The sequence below is a fragment of the Petaurus breviceps genome, unplaced genomic scaffold (assembly GCF_028583685.1).
Source record: "Petaurus breviceps papuanus isolate PSGF00001 unplaced genomic scaffold, PetGlider_PUasm1.0 38, whole genome shotgun sequence".
Lineage (NCBI taxonomy): Eukaryota > Metazoa > Chordata > Mammalia > Diprotodontia > Petauridae > Petaurus > Petaurus breviceps.
In genome coordinates this window covers 19,056,935-19,080,535 of record NW_027186304.1, presented here as the reverse complement: position 1 = coordinate 19,080,535, position 23,601 = coordinate 19,056,935, and the positions used below count along the sequence as shown (strand labels likewise).

Sequence of the window (23,601 nt, the reverse complement as noted above, 5' to 3'; positions counted from 1 at the left end):
AGAAAACAACTTAAAAAGATAGGTGAAGAAACTGAATTAAGTGACAGCCAGGGACACAGATATGTTAGCAAGTGTTGGAGGCTGGATGTGAACCAGGAAAGGTGAGTCGTCTTGACTCCAGGGCCAGAATATACTATCCACTGCATCATCTAGCTGTGTTCCCTTTGTAGTTCTGGAAGCAGCCACGCTGACACAGGGTATTACAATGGAGTCTCTCCACTAAAGGAGTGAGACAGGTTAGTGTAACAGGTGGATAGGGTCTAGCTCTCCACTTTCATTGGTAGAGGGGAGAAAACTCCAGGGTTTGGAAATTCCCTCTGCCGTTGCAGTTGGGCACGGCACGAAGGGGTTAAGCCGTTTGCCCAGGGTCACAACGCCAACGTATGATGGGTCACGGTGATAGCAAAGAACATCAGTAACGCTCATCAATGTTAAAGAGTTGCACCTAAGTAAGTAGAAGGGCATAGGAAGGGCAACGTTGAGCAGTGGTGTTCCCGCCTAAGTTTTATGTATACATTTATTTCTTAAAAAGAAAGCACAAACTATCAACTTCTCTTTATCCAAACGTCTTCTTGACATACGGAAAGGTTTGTCTTTATTGACGACTTTTAAGCGCATCACGAAAAAGAAAACGTAAACAACGCCAGGTCTTCCCCCCCCAGACGCCAGCCCCTTCGGGCCCCGGGGCCCTCCGCACCAAGAGCGCAGGTAGCTAGAGCGCCCCTTGCTGGCACGGCCGCGAAGCGCTCCGCACTTAAGCGGGAGGGGGGCGGGAGCGCGCGTGCGCCTGGGACGGCCTTCGGAAGTCTGAGGCTCCAGGCCGGGGCCGACTAGGTGGTGACCCTGCTGTGGTGGCAGCCATGTTCGTGGCGCGCAGTATCGCGGCGGATCACAAGGATCTCATCCACGATGTGTCCTTTGACTTCCACGGGCGGCGGATGGCAACTTGCTCCAGTGACCAGAGTGTGAAGGTAAGGGAGAGAGGCCTGTGGAAAAAGCTTGGGCAGGGAGAAGCGAGTTCCGGCCCCGGGCAGCGGCGGCAGCCTCGCTCTCGGAACGCCTGGCGGCCGCTCCCGGCGCCGCTTCTCGGGCTGCCGCGGGAGCCCAGGGCGCACGCGCAGAAGCGACGGCTGGGGGCGGGGAGGAAGAGCTCGGGGTAACATTGTTTCTCTGGCCGCGGCTGCGGGCGCGTAGCCCCGGGTGGGCTCTCGTCTGTGACCCCGATGCGGCCTAGGACGTTCCCCCCCCCAGCCAGAAAGGAAGGGGAGCAGCACCCCAAACCACGGAAACGCCGGGGCATTTTATTTCTTTTAAAAACGTTTTATTGTGGATTTAATGCCCAGCGAACAAAAAGAAGCATTTCAGGATACAGAGAACAGGAAAGAGGCCAGTTACCCGGTGATATTTTCTCGTTTAATCGAATTTCTCTTTCATGAGAAGAATTCCAGGACCTAGAGTAGCCCTGGCCATATTTATTCAGTGTGGGGATGAGGAGGGGCCGGATCTAGTACTTGTTCCCGTCCGCTTTCGGAAATTCATCAAGCCTTCTTCTGCTTAGTTTTCATATATGTGTATGATGGAGGGTTCCATTAATAAATCAAACTAAGGGAAAAAACTTCAATGACTTTAGTTAGATATTCCGATTAGAATAGAAGGCTCTGTTATGAAACTTAGTACTCAATTTGTATCTTGTTAATGTTGTCTTCATGATGGAAAAAAATAAGTTTATACCGAGTGAATTTATCATGACTCTTAAGACCTTTTAAAATCCATTTTTTGATGCGCAGACATATTTATCACTTAAATATGATTTGAAATGTGTTCTAGAGTTCTTATTTTATGAACTTGACTACTCTAGAATTTTTACATGTTGCCAGAATAACTAAACTTAATGTAATAAAATTGTGTTGAATACTTACATGTATGGGTGTGCATAAATACATATATATATACACACATATATAATTTGCTTATTTGCTTTTTGGAGGGGGGAATGTAGGGCAATTGGGGTTAAGTGACTTGCCCAAGGTCACATGGCTAGTTTTGTGTTAAGTGTCTGAGGTCGGATTTGAACTCAGGTCGTCCTGACTCCAGGGCCGGTGCTCTTTGCCACCTAGCCGCCTCAAATTCTCGCTTATATTTAAAGTTTCAAAACTTACCAGATATAAAACTGAAGATTAGTAACATTTACATCCAGGTGAAGGACAGGAGTATAGTTGATTTTTTTTTCTTAACCTCTAATACCTTTCAGATTCTAGTTTATCCTACATAATTTAGTTTTCTATGGTAACCCTAATGGAGGATTATTTAGATTTTTCTTATTCTAAGAGATTCTCAGCTGCCCGGTTATATTATTTTCTTTGTTGTTGTTTAGTTATTTTCAGTTGTGTCTGATTCAGTGCCCTCATACCCCATTTGAGGTTTTCTTGGCAGAGATACTGGAGAGGTTTTGATTTCCTTTACCAGCTTATTTTATGGATGAGGAAACTGAGGCAAACAAGGTTAAGCCACTTGTCCAAGGTCACACAGTATCTGAGATCAGATTTGAACCCAGGGAGAAGAGTCTTCCTGCTTCCTGAATTTAGGCCCACCACTTCATCAACTATTATTTTTCTATTTTAAAAATAAACTTTTTTGGGGACGGCTAGGTGGTGCAGTGAATAGAGCATTGGCCCTGGAGTAAGGAGGATCTGAGTTCAAATTCAGCCTCAGACACTTAACACTTAGCCATGTGACCTTGCAAGTCACTTAACCCCAATTGCCCTGCCTTCCCCCTTCAAAAAGCAAAAAAAAAAAAACAAACCCCAAAACCCCAAACAACTTATTTTACATGCATTTGTGATATGTGCCATCCATCACCTCTAACCTTGCTGTCCCCCAACTTCAACATTGAATGGCAACCAAATAACCCTCACATAAATATGCAGTCCAGGAAAACAGGTTCTCAAACTGGACAATGTCTACAAATGTCTATGCATTTAAGTTCATCACCTCTGTGGCAGCTGGTGAATTAGTCTTCTGGATTCCTGTTTTATCATTGCTTTGATCAGAGTTCTAAATTCTTTTAAAGTTTTTCTCTATAAATTGTATTTCTAGTTCTACTCACTTTGCTCTGCATCAGCTCACAGAGGTCTTCCCAGTTTCTTCTAAAACTATCCATCTCATCATTTAAGGCACAATTATAATATTCCATTACGTTCATACATTGTAATTTGTTTAGCTGCTTTCAAGACTAGGAAAGCCCCTTAGTTTCCAATTTTTGGCTACTATCCGAAGAGCTGCTATAATTATTTTTGTACAGATAGGAGTATTTTCCTCTTCACTCTGACTTCTTTGGATTGTAGTCATACTGGTAGTATAGCTGGGACAAAAGGTATACGCGGGTTAGTAGCTTTCTGGGCACAGTTCCAAATTGTTTTCCAGAATGGCTGGACCAACTCACAGCTCTACCAACGATGTACTAGCGTCCTTGTTTCCCTGCAGCACCTCCTACATTTGTCATTTTCCTTTTTTGTTGTTTTTGCCAGTCTAATGGGTGTGAGGTGATACCTTAAATGTGTTTTAATTTGTATTTCTCTATTTTGATTTGGAGCATTTCTTGAATTGCTGTTTAACAACCTGGATTTGGCCATTTATCTCTTGGAGAGTGCAGTGGCATATAATTGAGACTCTAAAAAGTAGTAACTATTAATAATATAGTAAAGGTGTAAAATATTGTCTCAGAGGGTAGAAGTTATTTTCGTCTTATTATTTAGAATAATTGGGTAAATGGGGATACCTTACCAAATCTTTTTTTGTTTTATAAAGAAGCGCATAGGACAAATGCCAAGTTTTCAAAGAAAGATTATAATAACAGATTTAAATCTGGAATAGCCTTGACATTATTTGATATAACTCCTTCATTTTACAAGTGAAGAAACTGAGACCTACTTAAGGGACTTGCCCGAGATTACAGAAGTAGGAGGTGGCAGAGCTTCCTCTGATTATAACGTTGTCGTTGTGGAGGCGATGTTTTCTGTCCGCTAGGCATTTGTTCTCTTCCTGGGGGTGCACACACAGGGGTTGATGGTAAATCTTCCTTTTCTTACAGGTCTGGGACAAAAGTGAAAGCGGGGACTGGCATTGCACCGCTAGCTGGAAGGTAAATGCTCATTCTAAACGATTTCGATTATTTTGGATAATACTTTGCCAGGCTATACTAAATTTAAATATTTGACTTTGACTTAATGGTGTTGCTATTCAGTCCTTGGAGAGAATATTTGTGGGACTTTTTTCAATGTTTTTAATGCTGTCCTAGTAACAGTGAGAGGAAAAAACTGAAAATGTATGAGCGCCAAATCAGGAAAAGATTGATTTGTCTATTAGTAGGATAGTTAACATTTACCATTTTGTAGGTAAGCAGTCAACTAACATTTATTAAGTGCCTACTTTGTGCTGGGTACTGTGCTAAGTGTGGGAATACAAAAGAAGGCAAAAAACCGTACCTCTTCTCAAGGAGCTCACCATGTAACGGGGAGACAGCCTGCAAACTCTGTATGAACAAGCTAAAAACAGGAGTTGGGGCTAGTCTTAAAAGGAAGGAACTAAGATTAAGGAGGAGCTTTTTCATGGGGCAATTTTTCTAGGTAATATCTAAAGTCAAATATATAGGTAAAGTCTCACTCCTATTTTTTTTTAAAGTACTAGTCAATTCCTACATGAAATGATCACCAGACAGTGAAGTAAAATGTAGCTTTTTCAACCTTGAATGATGGTAGTTACATTTTTTAGGAAATACTAGGATGAAAGAAAGTGCTTTGATTTGTAATTTAATGTGAAAAAGGTTTATGTCTGTAATTCTTAAACATATATGGGAAACAGGCCCTCTATCAGAAGTTGATTTTCTAAGTCAGTTGTATGGAAGCAGAGTACATTTTCTGATTAAAAACAGTTATTATAAATGATAGTTTACATGGCCAGCACACAAAAATTTTAGCCTCTGTAATATAGCTCAAGTATATAGTATCTGTACTGTATGACCTAAGTACAGTGTATAATGATGTTTCTTTGGGGAAAAGCGTTCAGAGAACCAACTTGGGATGCCAAAATCACTCCTTCTACCTTTTACTTTCCTTATCTCCCCCCTTCGCCATTTTGCAGTCTTGGCAGCAGGATCAAAAACTCCCTCTTGTCACTTCCCATTATGCAGTGAGACTGCAGATTCTTCTAATTCCAAGTAGCAATGGTGACTCCCCAGGGATTGGGAAGGTATCATGGAGGGGTAAAGAGTAATGTCAGTCTAGGACCTCCTACTTAAATTCTCAGTGAGAGCCAACTATTAATTGACCTACCTTAAACAATCAAAGTAGTTTGTATTCTCTAGCTTCTCTGGAATGGAGTTCAGTATCTGAGTTTCTCCCTACTCTTTCGTTTCTGAAGCATGCATACAATTCTTTTGAGGTTTCTCCAGGATTTCAGCATTAGCAAAAATAGAGAACAAATGGGATAAAAAGTATTCATCTCTCTTCTTGTTTCCTTTTTCTTTTCCAGATCCCATAGGGAAACATAGTGGTACATATAAATAGTGATAGTGGTTCTTTGGGATATTAAGGATCATAGTAAGATTGATTTTTCAGAAAAAAAATACAGGCTTGGCTGTCCTGGGAGCATAGGAGCTGAAGGGAGGAAATGGAATGACCTTCCTCTTTTCCTGCTCATGAGATGTGTTGGTGCCGAGCCATGGGGGGGCACTTTAACGAACTTCAGATCGTTAAAGTGGGGGGGATAGTGGTAGCAATTTTATGCAAAAGTTTGGAAATACTGTTATGATTTTTTTTGTAAGTCACTTTGAGGTTTTTTTTTTTCCCTTTGAATGCTGTTTTTTTTTCTTTCAGACGCACAGTGGTTCTGTGTGGCGTGTGACATGGGCACATCCTGAATTTGGACAAGTTTTGGCTTCCTGTTCTTTTGACCGAACTGCTGCCGTTTGGGAAGAAATAGTAGGAGAATCCAATGATAAACTTCGAGGACAGAGTCATTGGGTGAGTCATGTGCTAGTAGATCACGTGGCACTGATGAGAAGCTTTGAAGATTATTATCTATGACACTTTACCACACCCCATCAAAAAGCACTGCCCTCCTCTCCCTCTCGCCTTCCTTTCTGGTTCCCTCCTTCCCTTTACCTTTCCTCCCTACTTCTTTCCTGTCCTGCTATTTTCTTCACTTTTCAACTTGCTATGTATTGTTCCTGGAGCAGCAAGGCCGAGCAAGGAAGTCAGGCTAAGTTGGTTTCTGAACTTTTGGTCTTCCTTCTAGTTACTGTTTTATGTTAGTTGAACTGTGACAAAATGGTGATAAATCTCTTTTTTTTTTTCTCATTTTTTGACACTAATGGTCCATTTGGATAGATCTGGTTGAAGTTGTGATTCTTTGCGGGGGTGGGGGAGAGTCATTTCATTTTTTTTTTCTAATTTTAGGTTAATTTTCATCGGCTGTAACTAGTTGATAGTCTGACTACTCATAGATAGGAGATTCTGACCTAACTTCCATATCAGTGACCAATTATTTTGTATTAAGATTGTCTATTTTGTTTTTGTGATTAGGGCTTGCTCACCATTTTCAGTACTGTCTAGTTGGCCTTTTTTCTGGAAGATAATATTCATTTTTTTAGTTTTTTTTATATAATCTATTTTTAGTTTTCAACATTCACTTCCATAAAATTTTGAGTTTTCAGTTTTCTCCCCCTTTCTTTCCTCTCCCCTCCCCCAATGGCATGCAGTCTGATATAGGCTTTACTTATACATCCGTATTAAACATTATCACATTAGTCATGATGTAAAGAAGAATTAAAACTAATGGGAGGAGCCAGGAGAAAGAAGACACTACAAAAGGGAAGGAGAGCAAATAGTATGCTTTCATCTGCATTCAGACACCAGCATTCTTTCTCTGGAAGTAGAAAGCAAAGGGTCCTCCTTGCCTTGCTGAGAAGGGCAAATCTGTCAAAGTCAGTCATTGCACAATGTGGCTGTTACTGTGAACAGTGTTCTCCTGGTTCTGCTCTTTTTACTCAGCATCAGTTCAAGTAGGTCTTTCCAGGTTTTTCTGAAGTCTGCCTGCTCATTATTCCTTATGGCACAATAGTATTCCATTACATTCATATACCACAACTTGTTCAGCCATTCCCCAATTATGTACGTCCCCTCAATTTCCAATTCTTTGCCACCACAAAAAGAGCTGCTATATTTTTGTATATGTGGGTCCTTTTCCTGTTTTTATGATCCCTTTGGGATATAGACCTAGAAGTGGTATACTGGATTAAAGGGTACGCACAATTTTATAGCCCTTTGGGCATATTTCCAAATAGCTTTCCAGAATGGTTGGATCAGTTCACAACTCCACGCACAATTCTTTAGTGTTCTAATTTTCCCACATCTTTTCCAACACTTACCATTTTCCTGTTTTGTCATGTTAGGCAGTCTTGATAGGTAGGATGTGGTACATCAAAGTTGTTTTGGTTTGCAATTCTCTAATTAATAGTGATTTAGAGCATTTTTTCATATGATTTTAGATAGCTTTAGTTTTTTCCTCTGAAAACTGCCTGTTCATATCCTTTGACCATTTATCAATCCAGGAATGACTTGCATCCTTATAAATTTGATTCAGTTCTCTGTGTATTTTAGAAACGAGGCCTTTATCAGAGATGCTGGTTGTACAAATTGTTTCCCAGCTTTCTGCTTCTCATTGGCTTTGTTTGTGCAAAGACTTTTCAATTTAATGTAATCAAAATTATCCCTTTTGCACTTCAAAGAAAATATTCATGATAAGCAGCTATGAGCCTTCTGAGAATTCTGCTCTGCGAGCCTTTGCCCTTTTGTTTTTTCGAACTTACTCCATATTAAAAAAAAACCTCCTCACTGCCTCCTTTTACACTGAAGTTAAGGAGTAACCAAATATTTACTGACTCGGAGGATTTTCTCAAGATTTTCATAGAAATTCTCTACGTCTTTGTCTTCCACATTTGGTACAAAAACTGCACTTATCTCCTTGATGATCTTTTTATTTTATGCTTATCTCAAACACTGCCTCAGGTGTCCCAGGACATCTTTTTTTGTTTGGGCACGTATATAGTGAAGCCAACTCTATCAATTCCTTTTTCCTCTTCAGGAAGAAACTATAAACCACTTACTGTCCTCTGGTTTTGTTTTTCATCAGCGTTATCCGTATTCTTCAGTTTCCTAACAGTATGTCCGTTTATCAGCATTTTGAGAAGATCTCACATTTAGGGAAGTTGATGTTTATGGTTGGTCTAAGAACCGTGATGTCTGCACTTCTTGGCCTCTTTGGCCGTTCTGCCGCACATGGTGGAAGGGGAAGAGGATGACACAGAGCCGAGGGCTGCCTTTGTCGTCTCTCTTTCACGGAGAGCTGTGTTCAGAGAGTCCATCATCAAGCAGCCAGCCTGTGGAGAAAAGCGTCTTTGTGTTTGTCTGCGTTTGTCTCCAGACATCAGATTCAGGCTGTTGCCAGGACTGAACACGAAGCTTTTGTAGCATGGTTTTACTCACCAGTGATAGTTCTGCCCTGGTGTGGCCTTTAAGAAACAAGGGTCACAAGGCATACTCTCTGACTAGGACTTTGGGAAAATATATTATAGGGAATAAAAGGTTATTTGATGCTTAGCACATTGCCTGGCACATAGTAAGCATATTAATAAATTCTTGACTTGATATACTTGAGTGATTTGTTAATTCATTTCTTTTAGGTTAAGAGGACCACTTTGGTGGATAGCAGAACATCAGTTACTGATGTGAAGTTTGCTCCTAAGCATATGGGTCTTATGTTAGCAACCTGTTCAGCAGATGGTGTAGTGAGAATATATGAGGCTCCAGATGTTATGAATCTTAGTCAGTGGTCATTGCAGCATGAAATCTCATGTAAACTAAGCTGTAGTTGTATTTCATGGAATCCTTCAAGGTAAGTCATATCGTAGTCCCTTGATTTTTAAAGTTCCATTTATTTATTTTTTTTTAGAGGGGGGAAGGTAGGGACAGTTGGGGTTAAGTGACTTGCCCAAGGTCACATGGCTAGTAAATGTTAAGTGTCTGAGGCTGGATTTGAATCCAGGCCCTCCTACTCTAGGGCCAGTGCTGTATTCATTGCACCACCTAGCCACCCCCGTCCCTTGAATTTTTAAAAAAGGCAAGGATTTGATATTTTGCTTTGTGTGTCTAAGAAAATCTAGAAAAAAAATTAAGTTTGGAAACTAATTTCTGAATGATCTAGTGTGGAAATCTACAGTCTAACTTGTCACTTCTTCATAGTAGAAAAGACACTTGCCATTTAATATTAGCACCTCAAATTTTCTGTAAAATGTTTTGTAATTAAAGAACTTTTTCTTCAAAGCATATTCTAAGAAATAACAGCATGTTAAAATTAAACCTTTTAAAATTTTTAGTTACATGATTCACAGTATGTAATTGTAAATATAATATACATTCTCATAGGTTGACAGTGTGAGAAGTAAAGTTTGTACTTATTTGTGACTCAGACCTGGTACCCCACAGTCTGCTTCCACAATATTAAAACTGTTTGACTATTTAAATTAGTTATGCCATTATTAACTGAGGATAGAGGAAAACAACTTCTTCATTTATGTTGACTTTTATGATGCCATTTTGTTTTCAGCTTTAAGGGGCAGGGAAGTCAGTGAATCTCAAGCTAAGGTATTGAATTCTTTAGAATGTCTTTGAGAATCTAGTTATGGAGAAAGCACAAAAGCAAAAGTCTATAACTTAATGATAAATGCTACCCAGAATAAAATCATCCTTCCCAGAGTGTAAACTCTTTAGGGGTATGGACTGTGTCTTAACTGGCTTTGTATCTCCTACTGCACCTAGCAGAGTTCCTTGCACTTGGTATTTGTTGAATTAAATTAAATTTCTCTTCTTCCTTCTGAAAGTGCAGTTGGCCATAGACTAAACCTGGAGCTGAGGCTGACATCTGGGGAGGAGGCTGTTATTCTGGTCTCTTCTGCTGTTCCTCCTGGGTCTGGATTCTGATTTGCCAAAAGAGCTAGTTTATTTCTCCTTACTGTCACAGTTTGTATCCTAAGAGTACTTTTAAAAATCTTATTTTATGGATAGCTTTTGTTTTTAATGACCTAACATTTCTAAATATTTTGCTACCCTCTTCCCTACCCAGCAACTCTTTGTAACAAAGATTTAAAAAAGAAAAAAAGTTCATCAAAACCAAACAATAGGGGCGGCCAGGTGATGTAGTGAATAGAGTACCGGCTCTGGTGTTAGGAGGACCTGGGTTTGGATCCAGCCTCAGACACTTAACACAAAAAAAAATAGCCGTGTGACCTTGGGCAAGTCACTTAACCCCAATTGCACTCCAAAAAGCAAAAACCAAAAAACCAAACAATACATCAACTGCATCTGCCAGTAAATGCAATATCCTACATCTCCACAAAGAAGGAAGGGGAGTAAAAGGCTGATTTTAATGACATGTTTCTTTGACCAAGTCCTTTGCCTTAATAAGGGAAAAGTGTTTCTTATCCTTATATCTTCTGTTCTTGATTGTCAAATGTTTGAAGCCTTTTTTTGTGGGAAAAGGTAAATCCAGAAAGGTCTGATAAGAGTGATAGTAATAATAGGTTGTAGCATTTAAGTATTTACAAAGCCATTATAACAACTCTTGGGAGGCTAGTAATGCTAATATTCCCATTACTTCTCAGATAAGCAGACTGAGTCTCAGAAAAGTTACTGCTTTTATACTGCTAGTAAGTGGCAGAACCACATGCATGCAGGTCCTCGACTCCAAATCTCCTGCTCTTTCCTTTATACCACTCCAGATATCCCCAAGACCTGTTACAATCATTGATTAGATTATAAATTTAAAAACAACCCAACACATTGTGTGTTGTCTTTTGTATCGAGTAGGTTGCATAGCTCATAATTGGTAACTTTTTTTTTTTTTGGAAGGGGGAGGCAAGGCAACCGGGATTAAGTGATTTGTCCAAGGTCACAGCTAGTTAAGTGTCAAATGTCTGAGGCCTCATTTCAACTCAGGTTCTCCTGACTTCAGGAATGGTTCTCTGTTCACTGCACCACCTTGCTGCCCCAGTATCATGTTTCAAAATGAAAAAATGTATCCCTAAATTTCAGTGAAAGACTTTACCCCTCAAAGATGGTTGAATCCCAGATGGGTCAGCAAGGTAAATTGCTCCATAATTTTTAATTATGTAGCTGCTTAATTCTAGTATATCTAAATTCTGTTTTGCCAAATGAGGTGAAAGTGGATATATAAAGTCAGTTATGAGTCATGTTAATCATTACGATCATAATATGTCTGATTAATGTGTTTACTTTTCATTTCTAGTTCTCGTGCTCATTCCCCTATGATAGCTGTAGGAAGTGATGACAATAGTCCAAATGTATCTGCTAAGGTTCAGATTTATGAATATAATGAAAACACCAGGTAAGCCAATCAGTCTAGAGAGTTCAAATTTACACTATTGAATTAATCATACTTATTTATGCTCCATAATATAGGTAATATAGCTCTGTGAAAAATATCTGATAATAAATTATATTGTACCTCATCTGGATGCTAATTCAGAGTTGATCTTTAGCAAATATTAACCCACTTTCACTTTTAGGAAACAGGGATTAGCAAATTAACTTGTTCTTTTTGTGTCAGAAAGTCATTTTGTAGCTTACATAAGACCCTGGTCTTGATAGGGACCTGCATTGTTAATTGTACTGAGTAGGTACTGAGATGGTAGGATCTTGAAAGACCTGTTCAATTTATACTTCTTGAGAAATTTTCTCATACTAACAGGTATTAATGACTAGAACTGAGATACAGTTTTAATGTAGTTTTATTCTGGATATGTTATTTGAAATGTGTTAAACGTTAAATCATAAAAGAAGCCATTTGGAAATCTGGATTAAATGTTAGTTGACTAGAGAAGAGAATAATTATAAAAAATATAGAGAGTTAGAGAGTGCTTGTAGTCTGAAATGATAAAACATGATATCTTAGTAAAGATTTTATTTTTCTTGTGGAGTACTTTATGCAAATGATTTGAATGTTCTTAGGAAATATGCAAAAGCAGAATCCCTTATGACAGTTACCGACCCTGTACATGATATCTCGTTTGCTCCAAACTTGGGAAGATCATTCCATATCCTAGCAGTAGCAACTAAAGATGTGAGGATTTTCACACTAAAACCTGTAAGGTGAGTTTTTGAAGCAGTTTTAAAATAAGATAATACACTTGGTTGTCAAAGTATAAGTACTGATAATGTGGAACAGGATGATTAAAAGAAAATTTAAACTCTATAGAAATGCATCATATTTGTAGGGTGGGAGTAGATTTACTTTCCTTATGTTTTACTTAGTATAATTATTTCAGTGGTTTAAATTCCTTAGGCACATATTCATTGATGATTAGACTCATTCTGAGTTTCAGGTCTTAATAAATTTACGGTGGAAAGTCAAGAAGTTGACTGCATATTTCAAATGAAGCTTTTTTGTTTCGTTATTCCTTTGAACTCTTTAATGTTTTGGGGATGTAATCTTTTACATTTGGATTTTTCACTTTGAATAACATGTTGTTGAATCCCTTTGCAGAGTGCCTCGGTAACACTTTTTCTTTAACAGGAAAGAATTAACTTCTTCTGGTGGACCAACAAAATTTGAGATTCATATAGTAGCTCAATTTGATAATCACAACTCTCAGGTGTGGAGAGTGAGTTGGAATATAACAGGGACAGTACTCGCATCATCTGGAGATGATGGCTGTGTCAGATTGTGGAAAGGTAAGATTTCAATGAATGACAGTTGCATGATGAATAGAGTTTCTTTTTGTAGTTATTTCTCATAACTAAGGCACAGTAATGATTAAAAGAATTTTTTACCAAGTTTCTATTTTGAACAAAGGAAGCTTTGCAAACATAGGCTAAAACTATCACAAAATATACCGTATCTATAATAAGGAAAACATAGGACACTTGTAGGTAGCTCAGTAGATAGTGCTGGGCCTGGAGTGAGGAAGACCTGAGATGAAATTTGGCCTCTGACACTTGATAGCTGTGTGACCCTGGCCAAGTCACTTAAGCTCTGTTTGCCTTAATCTACTGGAGAAGGAAATGGTAAACTACTCCAGCATCTTTGCCAAGAAAACCCCATGGATAGTATGGTCCATGGGGATCACAGAGTTGGAATTGAACAACATGATAAAGTGTGACAAATGAAAAATCAGAGAGATAGAGTTTCTGGGTAATTAATAATTAATTTATTAATTAGGCTAACTAATAATAAATTGATGATCAATGGTTTCTCTCAGTAACCAAAGACCCCTAATGGAGACACTGAAGGCCTTATAAATGTTTTTGAATGATTGGTGGACATTTAATGAGGAAGTGGGCTAGAAGTCTTCAGTTGCTTCTGCTGAGAATGTGGCTTGATCATGAGAGTCAAAAACCTCCAACAATTTGAACAGGGGAATTCATCTCCATCCGAACCACTCTGGTTGGTTCTCTCCATCATCTGGGTCACCCTGAACTCCCATGAAGGGGTACTAAGACCAGGGCTTATTTCCTTGGGGCAAGAATTTGCCCAGATCAGATTCTGCTTACGTTGTTAACAGAGGTGAGGTCTCCTAGTTGGGTGGGAAGTCTCATCACTTAGCCATGTCTTTCAGAGGCTGATTGACCTATAGGGACTGGGCCCTGAATGAGGAAAGAAAGAAGAAAAGGCCTCAATCTTAATAATTAGTAGTTAATATAATAGAAAAATTATTTTTCTCAAAAGTTATAATTATTAGTTTTTTGGAAATGGAATTCTTAACTCAATTTTCTATGTTGCTCCATTTAGTTAACAGTAAATATTGATTTATAGAAATTCTCAGCTTATAGTTGAATTTTTTTCAATTGGTATCTTTTGGAGTAATGGTAAATGAGTAGCATAAACTATCATCAATTTTTTAATTCTGGGGGGGATAATTTGTTCTCTTACATAATAATTATTTATTAATGCTTAGGCTTAAAGTAAATGTTAACTGTACTTTTGTCTATTTGTTGTCCTCTTTGGGGAGACAAATTAATTTGTCCCCCTGAGTAATTGAACATTAATTTTATTTCATCTTTTTCCCCCAGCTAATTATATGGACAATTGGAAATGCACTGGTATTTTGAAAGGTAATGGGAGCCCAGTCAATGGGAGTTCTTCTCAGCAGGGAATCTCAAATGCTTCTTTAGGGTCAAACAATCCAAATCTACAAAATTCATTAAATGGATCATCAGCTAGCAGGTAGGCAGTTTTGTGTGTTAGCTTGGGAATTTTAAGATAGCAGTTTTTTCCTACATCTTCATTTTGGTAGCTCTACTGAAAAAGAAAACTGATGCTTGTTTTATGATATTGAAGATGGGACTTAAAAAACCCTCAAAATTACTCATTGGTTTAGAAATTAATCTTTAATAATGTGACTATTCCAATAAATTTGTATTTAGTTGATAAAGCTATCGTAGCTACAGAGTAAACTGAATTGTCTTTAGAAGTTTAATGATCTGTCTTTAGGAATTAAATGACTTACTTCAAAGGTACTACTTTGATTATGAAGTATTAAGAACAATGAAGTAGTGCTTGAAAATTAGTACTCTTGTTAGACTTTATTGGTATTCCCAGTAAGCCTATAGAAATTGACTTATTCTTTTAAAAGAATGTCATTACTTAAAGTCTTGTAGAGATAATTGAGTTTGTAGGGTTTCTCTTATTTTTTCACTCACTTATTTTAGTTTTGCCAATGAACTAGTGTGGAGACTACAATAGGGAAGAGCAAAGAAAATCTGATGTCTTAATTCCTGGTTTTAGAATGTTAGTAGGAAGCAGAGTATTCCTGGTGTTTCACATAGCGTATTTGATGATTCCTTTTACTGAATTTTTGATAATGCTTAATGCTTTGTGAAGAAGAAGAAGAAGAAGAAGAATTTTCTTCATATTCCAAATTAAATAGAGATGAGGATATTACTTTATCCTTGCTTAAATTGTGTACTTGTGAAGATGGGTGTCAGATTATAATTTTAGTGACCTGACATCGGGTTATCTTATGGCCTTATTAAAGAAGTGTACTTTAATCAATTATAAACTACCTATAACAATTGTCAAATTGCAGAAGTTATATACAAAAGCTATATGATTTGACTCTGGAGTTAATTTTTAATATTACCAAAAGTAAGGTTAATTTCAGTGTGAGATTCATTCATGAAGGTGGCTTTACCAAGTGTGGAGCTCTGATGATAACTAAACAAGAACGGTTATCAGTCCTTTTGTGTAGTTTTAATTTTAAGCTTGTCAGTAACTCAAATTTTAATCTATAGTCTTATTGTGCCAGTAATAACCGTGTGTGTTTAGATCTGTGATGCATTTTCCCTTCTCCATTTGTATTATGTCCTTTAACAGAAAGCACAGCTGATCTCAAGCTTAACTGGAGTAACTTTGCAGTTTTGCTGCTTCTTGCATGCACACAGGAATGGGAAGCAAGCTCCTTTTTCCCCTCCCCAGCGCCGTTTGACCTCTCCCAAGATACACCAGCAGCCTGCTCACTCCTAAATGCAATCCTAAAGGCCTTTAAAAAAAATATACTGTTTCTGTATTAGCCAGTGCCATTTGTTGACACTAATGGAACTTTTGAAAATTAAATGGAGAGGCTTCTTGTTGAGAACAGATTTTCACTAAAGTTCTTTGGAATGTTTGTGAAACTAAATTTTATGAGTATAGAAAAAAAAAAGGATTGTTGTCTTTGTGTGTGTCATTGGGGGGAGAGAACTCAAGTTACTCCATTTGGAAGGTCATAGACCTCTTTTGTTGGTTTTGTTTCCCAAAACGATATAGATCAGGATGGTGAATTTTTATAATTTTTAAATTTGAAGATTGAATAAATTATCAATTTTCATGAAGATTGTTTTGAGTGCTAATTTGTTTTACACTTTGTAGTCTTGATTTAGTCATTAATATTTGGTATAACTTGTAATTAGTTTGTAACATTTAAAATTTGTTAGCGTTAAAGGAATTAGAATGCACTGACAGTAACTTATCTGTACAATTGATAGTTAAATTTATTGTTTGGTATTCATTTATATATTATAAAACTGCTTTTGTAAGTATTTTTTATTAGTGTTCACTAAAGAGAATTTTTTTATCATGTGCTTGTATGTTCCTATGGTGTGATTCCATGGAGTAAGGTTTCCTCCAAGTACAAATTCTAAAAGGTACTGTAAATTGGGAAGCACTTAAAATTCCACTGAAAGTGCAGCATGTAAATGAAGCTTCAAGGTGGCATGTCCCAGGATTTTCTTATTTGGCTGTTCCATTCAGTAAATGTTCTGCAGAATTCTAAACCTTACATTTAATATCTATAATTCAAGTGTACTAAAGTGCATAAATATTACGGGTAAGTTATAATAAAATGGTAGAAGAATACAACATGATATAGCATAATTCGTTCAGCCTTTCACTTAGAAATCTGTAGCTATACTGTGTTTTTTGCAGGAAAAACATGTAAGTACACATTATGATTGTATTTCTGTGAGAGATAGTCATTAAAGTGTTGTGATACCTACCTATACTATGTGAAAGTTTTTTTTAATTGATTCTTAGTATTGTGTATGCACCCGCATAAAATGTATGCCTCTTGCTGCTGCTACAAATGAAGCGTTACTAAAGTTCAGCTAAGTGAGCATCAAATAAAGTGTGGGTAATTGCACTAGAGAATCCTTAAAATTTTCAAGATTATCTTTAAAAAGAAACAACTCGTGCTGGGATTTAAAAAGCATTTTGTTTAAAAGATTGTACCTTGTGTGTGTGTGTGTTTTTAAAGTTTCCAAACTTGCTTAAGCAATCTTGATTTTGAATTAGGGCCTTGATTTCTGCTATTATGTTCTGTTAGTTTTGGCATGGATATACTAAAGCTTTTTTTTCCAGCATGTCTTTTCTCCTCTTTGGTTCTCCTTGTATTTACTACTTTTCTCTTTTTTCTTCTGTTTTTTTTTGTTTGTTTGTTTTGGTGTTTTGTTCCTGTCTTCATTGTTTCAGGTATTTCTTTCCCCCTCTGGATTCCCCACGGGCTGGATCGAGATGGTCCAGTTATGCCCAGATCCTTCCTCCTCCTCCTCCTCCTCCTCCTCCTCCTCTGATAGAGCACTCTTGCGATGCTGACACTGCCAACCTCCAGTATCCTCACCCTCGCAGACGATATATCTCTCGGCCTCTTAATCCCTTACCTGAGAATGAAGGGGTTTAAAACACTCACTTAAAAATTTAAAAGGCCTTATTCAGATGCTTGTAAATGTTTTCACTCCTGGCTGCTTTTTTTTTTCTTCATTTTTTTCCCAGATATTTTCTAAATTCAGGGATCTTGCATGTATTGCAAATAGGATGCAGAATTTTGAATTTAAATATGTTTGTGCTTGTGCATCAAAGGACTGTTTGCTTCTTTAGTTGATACCCTTTGATGAAATATGACATGTACAAGCATTATTAACTGTGAAAGCTATATGGAAAAATAGCTTACTTCAAAGTGCCTGTCCTCTACATTTTATTTTGTACTTAGTTTATTATTATGGTCTTGAGTTTTTGCTTTGTCACATTCATGTGAAAGTGTATAATTATAAAGTTCAACATGCCTTTGAAACATATATTAGGAAGTGTTTTTGAATTCTAAAGGCTGGTGTTGGAACTGATTAGTTAAGCAAAATAAACCATTCCTGTGTATAATGCAGCAAAATGTAATTTGTAATGTTTGGTCATTTTTAAAGAAGCTGCCACTCTAACCATAAAGATCGAATTTTATAATTGTGATCTCATTACTCAATAAATGCATTTCTGACTATCTACTGGTTTCACATGCCATTAGATTTTAGGGGATGAATATCATTTTAATTAAAATTGACAGCTCCAGAAAGCAAGTGTTCTAAAGTAGCACCATCATTTTAAAAGTTACTCAATTAAGCCATGAACTGATTGTACAACAGATGTTGTACTGAAGTATCCAGTGTATGGCCACCAAGACAGTGAAGGACCTTGATCATACCATATGAGGAATAGTTGAAGGAACTTGGGGTGTTAAGCTTGGAGAAAACTTACATGAAGGGCATGATAACTATTTAAAGGACTGTTATGTGGAAGAAGATTTGGTTAGAGACAGCTAGGTGGTGGAGTGGATAGAGTGCTGGATCTGGAGTCAGGAAGACCAGAACTCAAATCCCTCCACTGATGCTTATTAGTTTTGTAGCCTTGAGCAAGTCATTTAACCCATTTGTCTCCTTTTCTTCTAGGATAAAATGAGGATAGTAATAGCACTTACTTCCCAACATTGTTTGTAAGGATCAAATGAGATATTTGTGAAGCATTTAGCACAGTAATTGTCACCTAATAGGTGCATTATAAATGCTAGCTGTTATTATTATCTGTTTTACTTTGCCCCAGAAAACATAACTAGGAACTGTGGGTAGAAGTTAAAGAGCCAAATAAAAGTTTTAAGGGAAAAAAAAAAGCAAGACCTTAAGAGTTATCCAGAAGGGGAATGGACTGCTTTTGGAAGATGGTGGGTTATCATGCCCTGGAAATCTTCAAAGATTGGACGGTCACTTACCAGGTAGGTTATAGAGCAAATGGTTGTCCAAGATATGATTTGGATAATACAGCTTCTGAGGTCCCTTTATTATTATTTTAAAAGACAGTCTTTCCATTTTGCCCAGGCCAGAAAAGGGGCAGTATATTTATGGGTCCAATATCCCCCCCCCCATCTTACCTGTTTGAGAGCTTTGACTTACTCTCTTTCTGCCTGAGACCAATTTGCCTTCCCTTAAACAAACTGGTAGTTGGTGGGGAGGGGGGGGGAGGTTAACACATTAATGCCAAATCTAGTGCATATACCCCATCAATATAGCCCTTTGCAGCTCAGAATTACCAAACTTAAGAGATACACCACCCTCAGCTTCAGCAGAGATTAACAGCATGTACCACTACACTTCAAGTATTTCAACAGATCTTGGCTCCTTCAGGGCCAGGTACAGTTAAGGGGAATACTCAGTTATGCAGCAGTGACCCACCCATTGGTATAATGAAAGAAGGAAGTTTAGATATGATGTTATATGTTTGAAGCCTTTTTAATCCGCCAAAGAATGGAAGATGGTAATGAGGGTTTAATATATTGTTACAATTGAAGAATAAGGTTTAGTGTCCTTACACTTAAAGCTCCTTCAGGTGGGGACTCTATTTTTGTCTTTGTAAAGACATAATAGGCAATTAATAAATGCTTATTGAATTGTATTGAAAGGCAATGATCCAAGGGAGTAAGGAGGTAGAAACCTTTCAGAATTAGCTTGAAAGTGCCTTCCTGTAATTAAAATAGTTAAGATTAGAGCTAAAAGGTAATTCATCAAAACAGGATTATAAATTTTAATTGAGGTTCTTAACCTAAAGTCTGGGAACTTAGGTTTTTTGGGTTTTTTAAAATTACTTTTACTTTACAACATTCAGGTCCACAATCCCTTGAGGTTCCAAATTTTCTCCCGGTCCTCCTCCCTGCTGCCCCTCCCCCACATCATGCAATCCCATAGAGGTTCTGCAGATACCTTCACATTAAACATAAGTCAAGTTGAAAAGAAGAATTATAACCAATGAGCGAGAAAGAAGGAACAAAACAAAAGAGAGAGCAAATATTTTGCTTCAATCTGCATTCAGACTCCATATTTCTTTCTCTTGATATGGATATCCCTTTTCATAGAGTCTTTTGGAGTTGTCTTATAGATTGCATTACTGAGAGGAGCCCAGTATATTAAAGTTAGTTGTCACAGATACGATGTGTCTGTAATTGTGTACAAAGTTCTCCTGGTTCTGCTCTCATCACTCAGCATCAGTTTATCTAAATCTCTCCAGGTTATTATGGAGTCCTGTTTGCCCCTCATTTCTTATAGCACGATAGTATTCCATTACATTCATATAGCACAACTTGTTTAGTCATTCCCCAATTGATGGGCATCCCCTTGTGTAAGGGTTATGGGATTTAAAGATCTCCCATGCCCCATGGACGTGCTGACATAGCAGAGCAAGAGAAAGTGAAAAGCCGAGCTAACGGTCCTGTGGTTGGCAGTTGGTGGCGGTTGCCTTTTTTTTTTTTTTTGAGTTAGGACTCCGGCTGAGCACTGCCAGGGGCCGGAGCTGCTGGGAGCGCTCTTCCAGGACGCTGGGTGGTTGCTGTGAGTGGGGAGAGGAGGACCTTTGCCTGAGGTAGCCTGTTCTGTTTGAAAGGCTTGAAAATGTGGGTGCTTTCTACTTTATCTACCTGTGCCAATATCATAACTACTCTGATGGCTTTCACTTTCTGGTTTTGGGACTCAGTCTTTTGGTATCTTAATAAATTTTCTAGTTTATTTCCCCAAATGGCAAACCTGATGTATTTTGTGATGGATAATTATATCAGCATATTTGTAATCTCTATAGGCATTGTGAATATGGCATTGCTGATACACCTTGATTTCCAATTTTTTGCCACCACAAAAAGAGCTGCTATAAATATTTCTGTACATAATGGTCCTCCTCCCACTTATATGATATCTTTGGGATACAGCCCTAGAAGTGGTATTGCTGGGTCAAAGGGTATGCACATTTTTATAGCCCTTTGGGCATAGTTCCAAATTGTTCTCCAGAATGGTTGGATCAGTTCACAACTCCACCCACAATTAATTAGTGTTCCAATTTTTCCACATCCTCTCCAGCATTTATCATTTTCCTGTTTTGTCATCTAAGCCAATCTGACAGGTGAGATGTGGTATCTTGGAGTTGTTCTGATTTGCATTTCTTTAATCAATAGTGATTTAGAGCATTTTTTCATATGCTTATAGATATCTTTAATTTCTTCTTCTGAAAACTGCCTGTTCATATCCTTTGACCACTTATCAATTGGGGAATGGCATGTATCTTTATAAATCTGACTCAGTTCTCTATATATTTTAGAAATGAGGCCTTTATCAGAGACACTGGTTATAAAAATTCATCCTGTGGTCACCCTAATGATGATGTCATTTCAAACTTGGGTAGGTTGCGAAGTGCCCACCAGAAATTACACACCAAAGCCCCCTAAACCTGCCAGAAGGGGCCCCTACCAGGGTCCCTGGAAATCACCTAATAGGCCACAATAGTGAAGGAACTTTTCACCTATGTTGCTAGAAAACATGTCCCAGATACAGGTCTGTTTATGTTTGTATCCAGGGCTTTGCTAGGTAATCAATGGTGGCTTCACTAGAAACAGCATTACATCCCCTTGGAACCACATTTTGTTTATTAGCAACACCTAGTGCTATAAAAGTATAGCTTTTAGAAGACTCAATGCTGTCTGCCCTACTGGGGAGGCAGTCACCGTGGTTAATAAACACTCCTGTCAAATTATAATTGGCTTTGCTGTCATGTCCATTTCACTTGGAGGTCCCACCAAGATTGCCTTTGGCACTGACTGACAGCTGTACCAGTCTCCCTGGAGGGCCGGGAAAGCAATTTGCCCTAGGGGTGTGGCCACTGAGAGATGTTCCTCGCCCCCCCCCCCCACCCGCTTGAATTGCTTCCCTGAGCTGACTGGGAACGGAGTCCTTCCCAAATTCTTTCATTTCCATCCAAGAGTGTTCTTTTAGGTGAGTACTCATAAAGTGTAAAAGTGCCTAGGGGGTGATCAAGGAGAGATGTTCCTTGGCCCCAGGTAGAATAATTGGTGGCTAAGAGCCGTTACAGCCCCTACTGGCCTTCAAGGTTGGAGTGCCTTTTATTTATGTACTAACTTTAATTGTCTACTTTAATTACCTGTTTGTCTTTAGGTTTATGTATTCTGTGTGTTTGTTACTAGATGTTGCTGTAACCTTAACTTTTGCTTTTTTAATTGTGTTGCTGTAACTTTGTTTCTGTAGCTTTAACCCTTTCTTTATGTGTTCTGTGTGTCTGTCACTAGGCGTTGCTGAATTTTGTCTTGCTCTGTAACCTTAATTAAAAGAAAGCTGGACCAGAGCCTGGGAAAGCAATTCGACCCTAGGGGGTGGCCGCTGAGAGATGTTCCTAGGTCCCAGGCTTGTATTGCTTTCTTGAGCAGACCAGGAATCTGAGTCCTTCTCAGCCCCAAGTCTCAGCCCAGGAGCCAAAGCTCAGTCTCCTGCCAGCTCCCCACCCCCTGACTCAACCACCCTGTCAGGGCTCTTCCCCCTCCCATAGATTGTTCCACCCCCAGGATCTGACCAGCCTACCTGGGACAACTGCCAACAGTTGCTCCGGGAGCTTGGTTGCTCCACCTGGGATCCCCAAAGGGAGGGAGTGAACTTTTGAAATCCAAAAATCTCAGTGCAAGGGGCCCTCGGAGAGACAAAAAAAACTCTGCGGGAGTGTATTCTCTGTGTTGTATTGTTTTGTGTATATTCTGTCTGTAACTTGCGTTTTGTCTCTGCCTGCATTTCTTTTGGTCTCTAACTTTAATATCCGGTCTGTAGGATTGTGTAAAGAAATTTCTAAATCTGCCACCCTGTAGGATTCAAAAAAAAAAAAAAAAGGGCAGCCAAAAGCAATCAAGCGTAAGAAACACTGTACCTGCGCTAGAAAGATTAATAATCTCTTAAGGAATGGCTGTTGGCAGAAAACCATTTCTCCTTCTACTCCTTGAACTCCAGCCAAAGTTCTCGAAGTAGAAAGACAAATGGACAGAGAATGGGAAATTTCTCCCCTAAAATCCATCTAAGAGAAAAAGGGGGTCACTTCAATGATCACAGCCTTCATTAAAAGAAAATAGATCCAGGTAATTGAATTCATTCTGGTTACTATTTGGAAGGTCACCAGCTTGGTTATTCAGTTGTTTTTATTTCAAAGTCCAAAATTAAGACCATGATTGTTATGGTAAACAGCTGCATAATCTATGTTGTATGTGAAGCAGTTTCTCTTAAGGCTTGAAGTAGATCTGAAATTTTAAAGGAATCAACACCTAAGAAAAGCTTACTTGAGCAAAAGGTCAAAAAGAAAGTCACTAAGATTCTCCTCCCTGTAGCCCTACCTCTGACAAGGCTAAGGGCTACGGTGCCTTCTCACTGTGATCCAGCTCTGACCAGACCAGTGGCACAGTGACAAGTTACAGCTGCTAAGATTCTCTTCCCTGTGGTCCCAGTTCTTCTTAGCTGGGGCTGCAGAGCCCTCCCCTGTCATCCAGCTCTGATGGAGCTGAGGAGACAGTAAGAGGTTTGAACTATTAAGATTTTTTTTCCCTGTTGCCCTGGCTATAACTGAGCTAGGGCTGCAGTGAAGTTAATTTGAGTTAACCTCCTCAAAAAGAAAAAGGGGGAAAGTGTAACAGCAAGCACCCCAAGCGTCCTCAGGGTGTCTGCCACCACAGGTTCTTGGATCTGCTTTGATAAAGGAAAGCAACTCAAAATGGGTTAACAAGCTTACTTTAATCAGCCAGACATATATCGTTTACCTTGTTCAGGGGGAAAAAGGTCAGCACCCCGAACTTCAAAATACACAGACAGAATTATCAAGACAGAAACAGATCAAGTAGACAGATCTCCAAACTGTCCAACCATTACATCC

At 38.5% G+C, this 23,601-nt stretch overlaps 1 protein-coding gene across 1 annotated transcript in view; it reads left to right on the top strand.

Annotated features, from left to right (window-relative positions):
• The first annotated feature begins 558 nt into the window (after positions 1–558).
• Positions 559–23,601, top strand: part of CEP192 (centrosomal protein 192) — a 170,615-nt gene continuing 147,572 nt past the window's right edge. Inside the window, exons 1-9 of the mRNA XM_069099474.1 lie at positions 559–971; positions 4,091–4,141; positions 5,874–6,020; positions 8,741–8,952; positions 11,362–11,460; positions 12,084–12,224; positions 12,649–12,806; positions 14,145–14,298; positions 17,080–17,285. Of these exons, the coding sequence (XP_068955575.1) occupies positions 861–971; positions 4,091–4,141; positions 5,874–6,020; positions 8,741–8,952; positions 11,362–11,460; positions 12,084–12,224; positions 12,649–12,806; positions 14,145–14,298; positions 17,080–17,285 (1,279 nt within the window). The 5' untranslated portion in view covers positions 559–860. The remainder of the gene's footprint in view (positions 972–4,090; positions 4,142–5,873; positions 6,021–8,740; positions 8,953–11,361; positions 11,461–12,083; positions 12,225–12,648; positions 12,807–14,144; positions 14,299–17,079; positions 17,286–23,601) is intronic.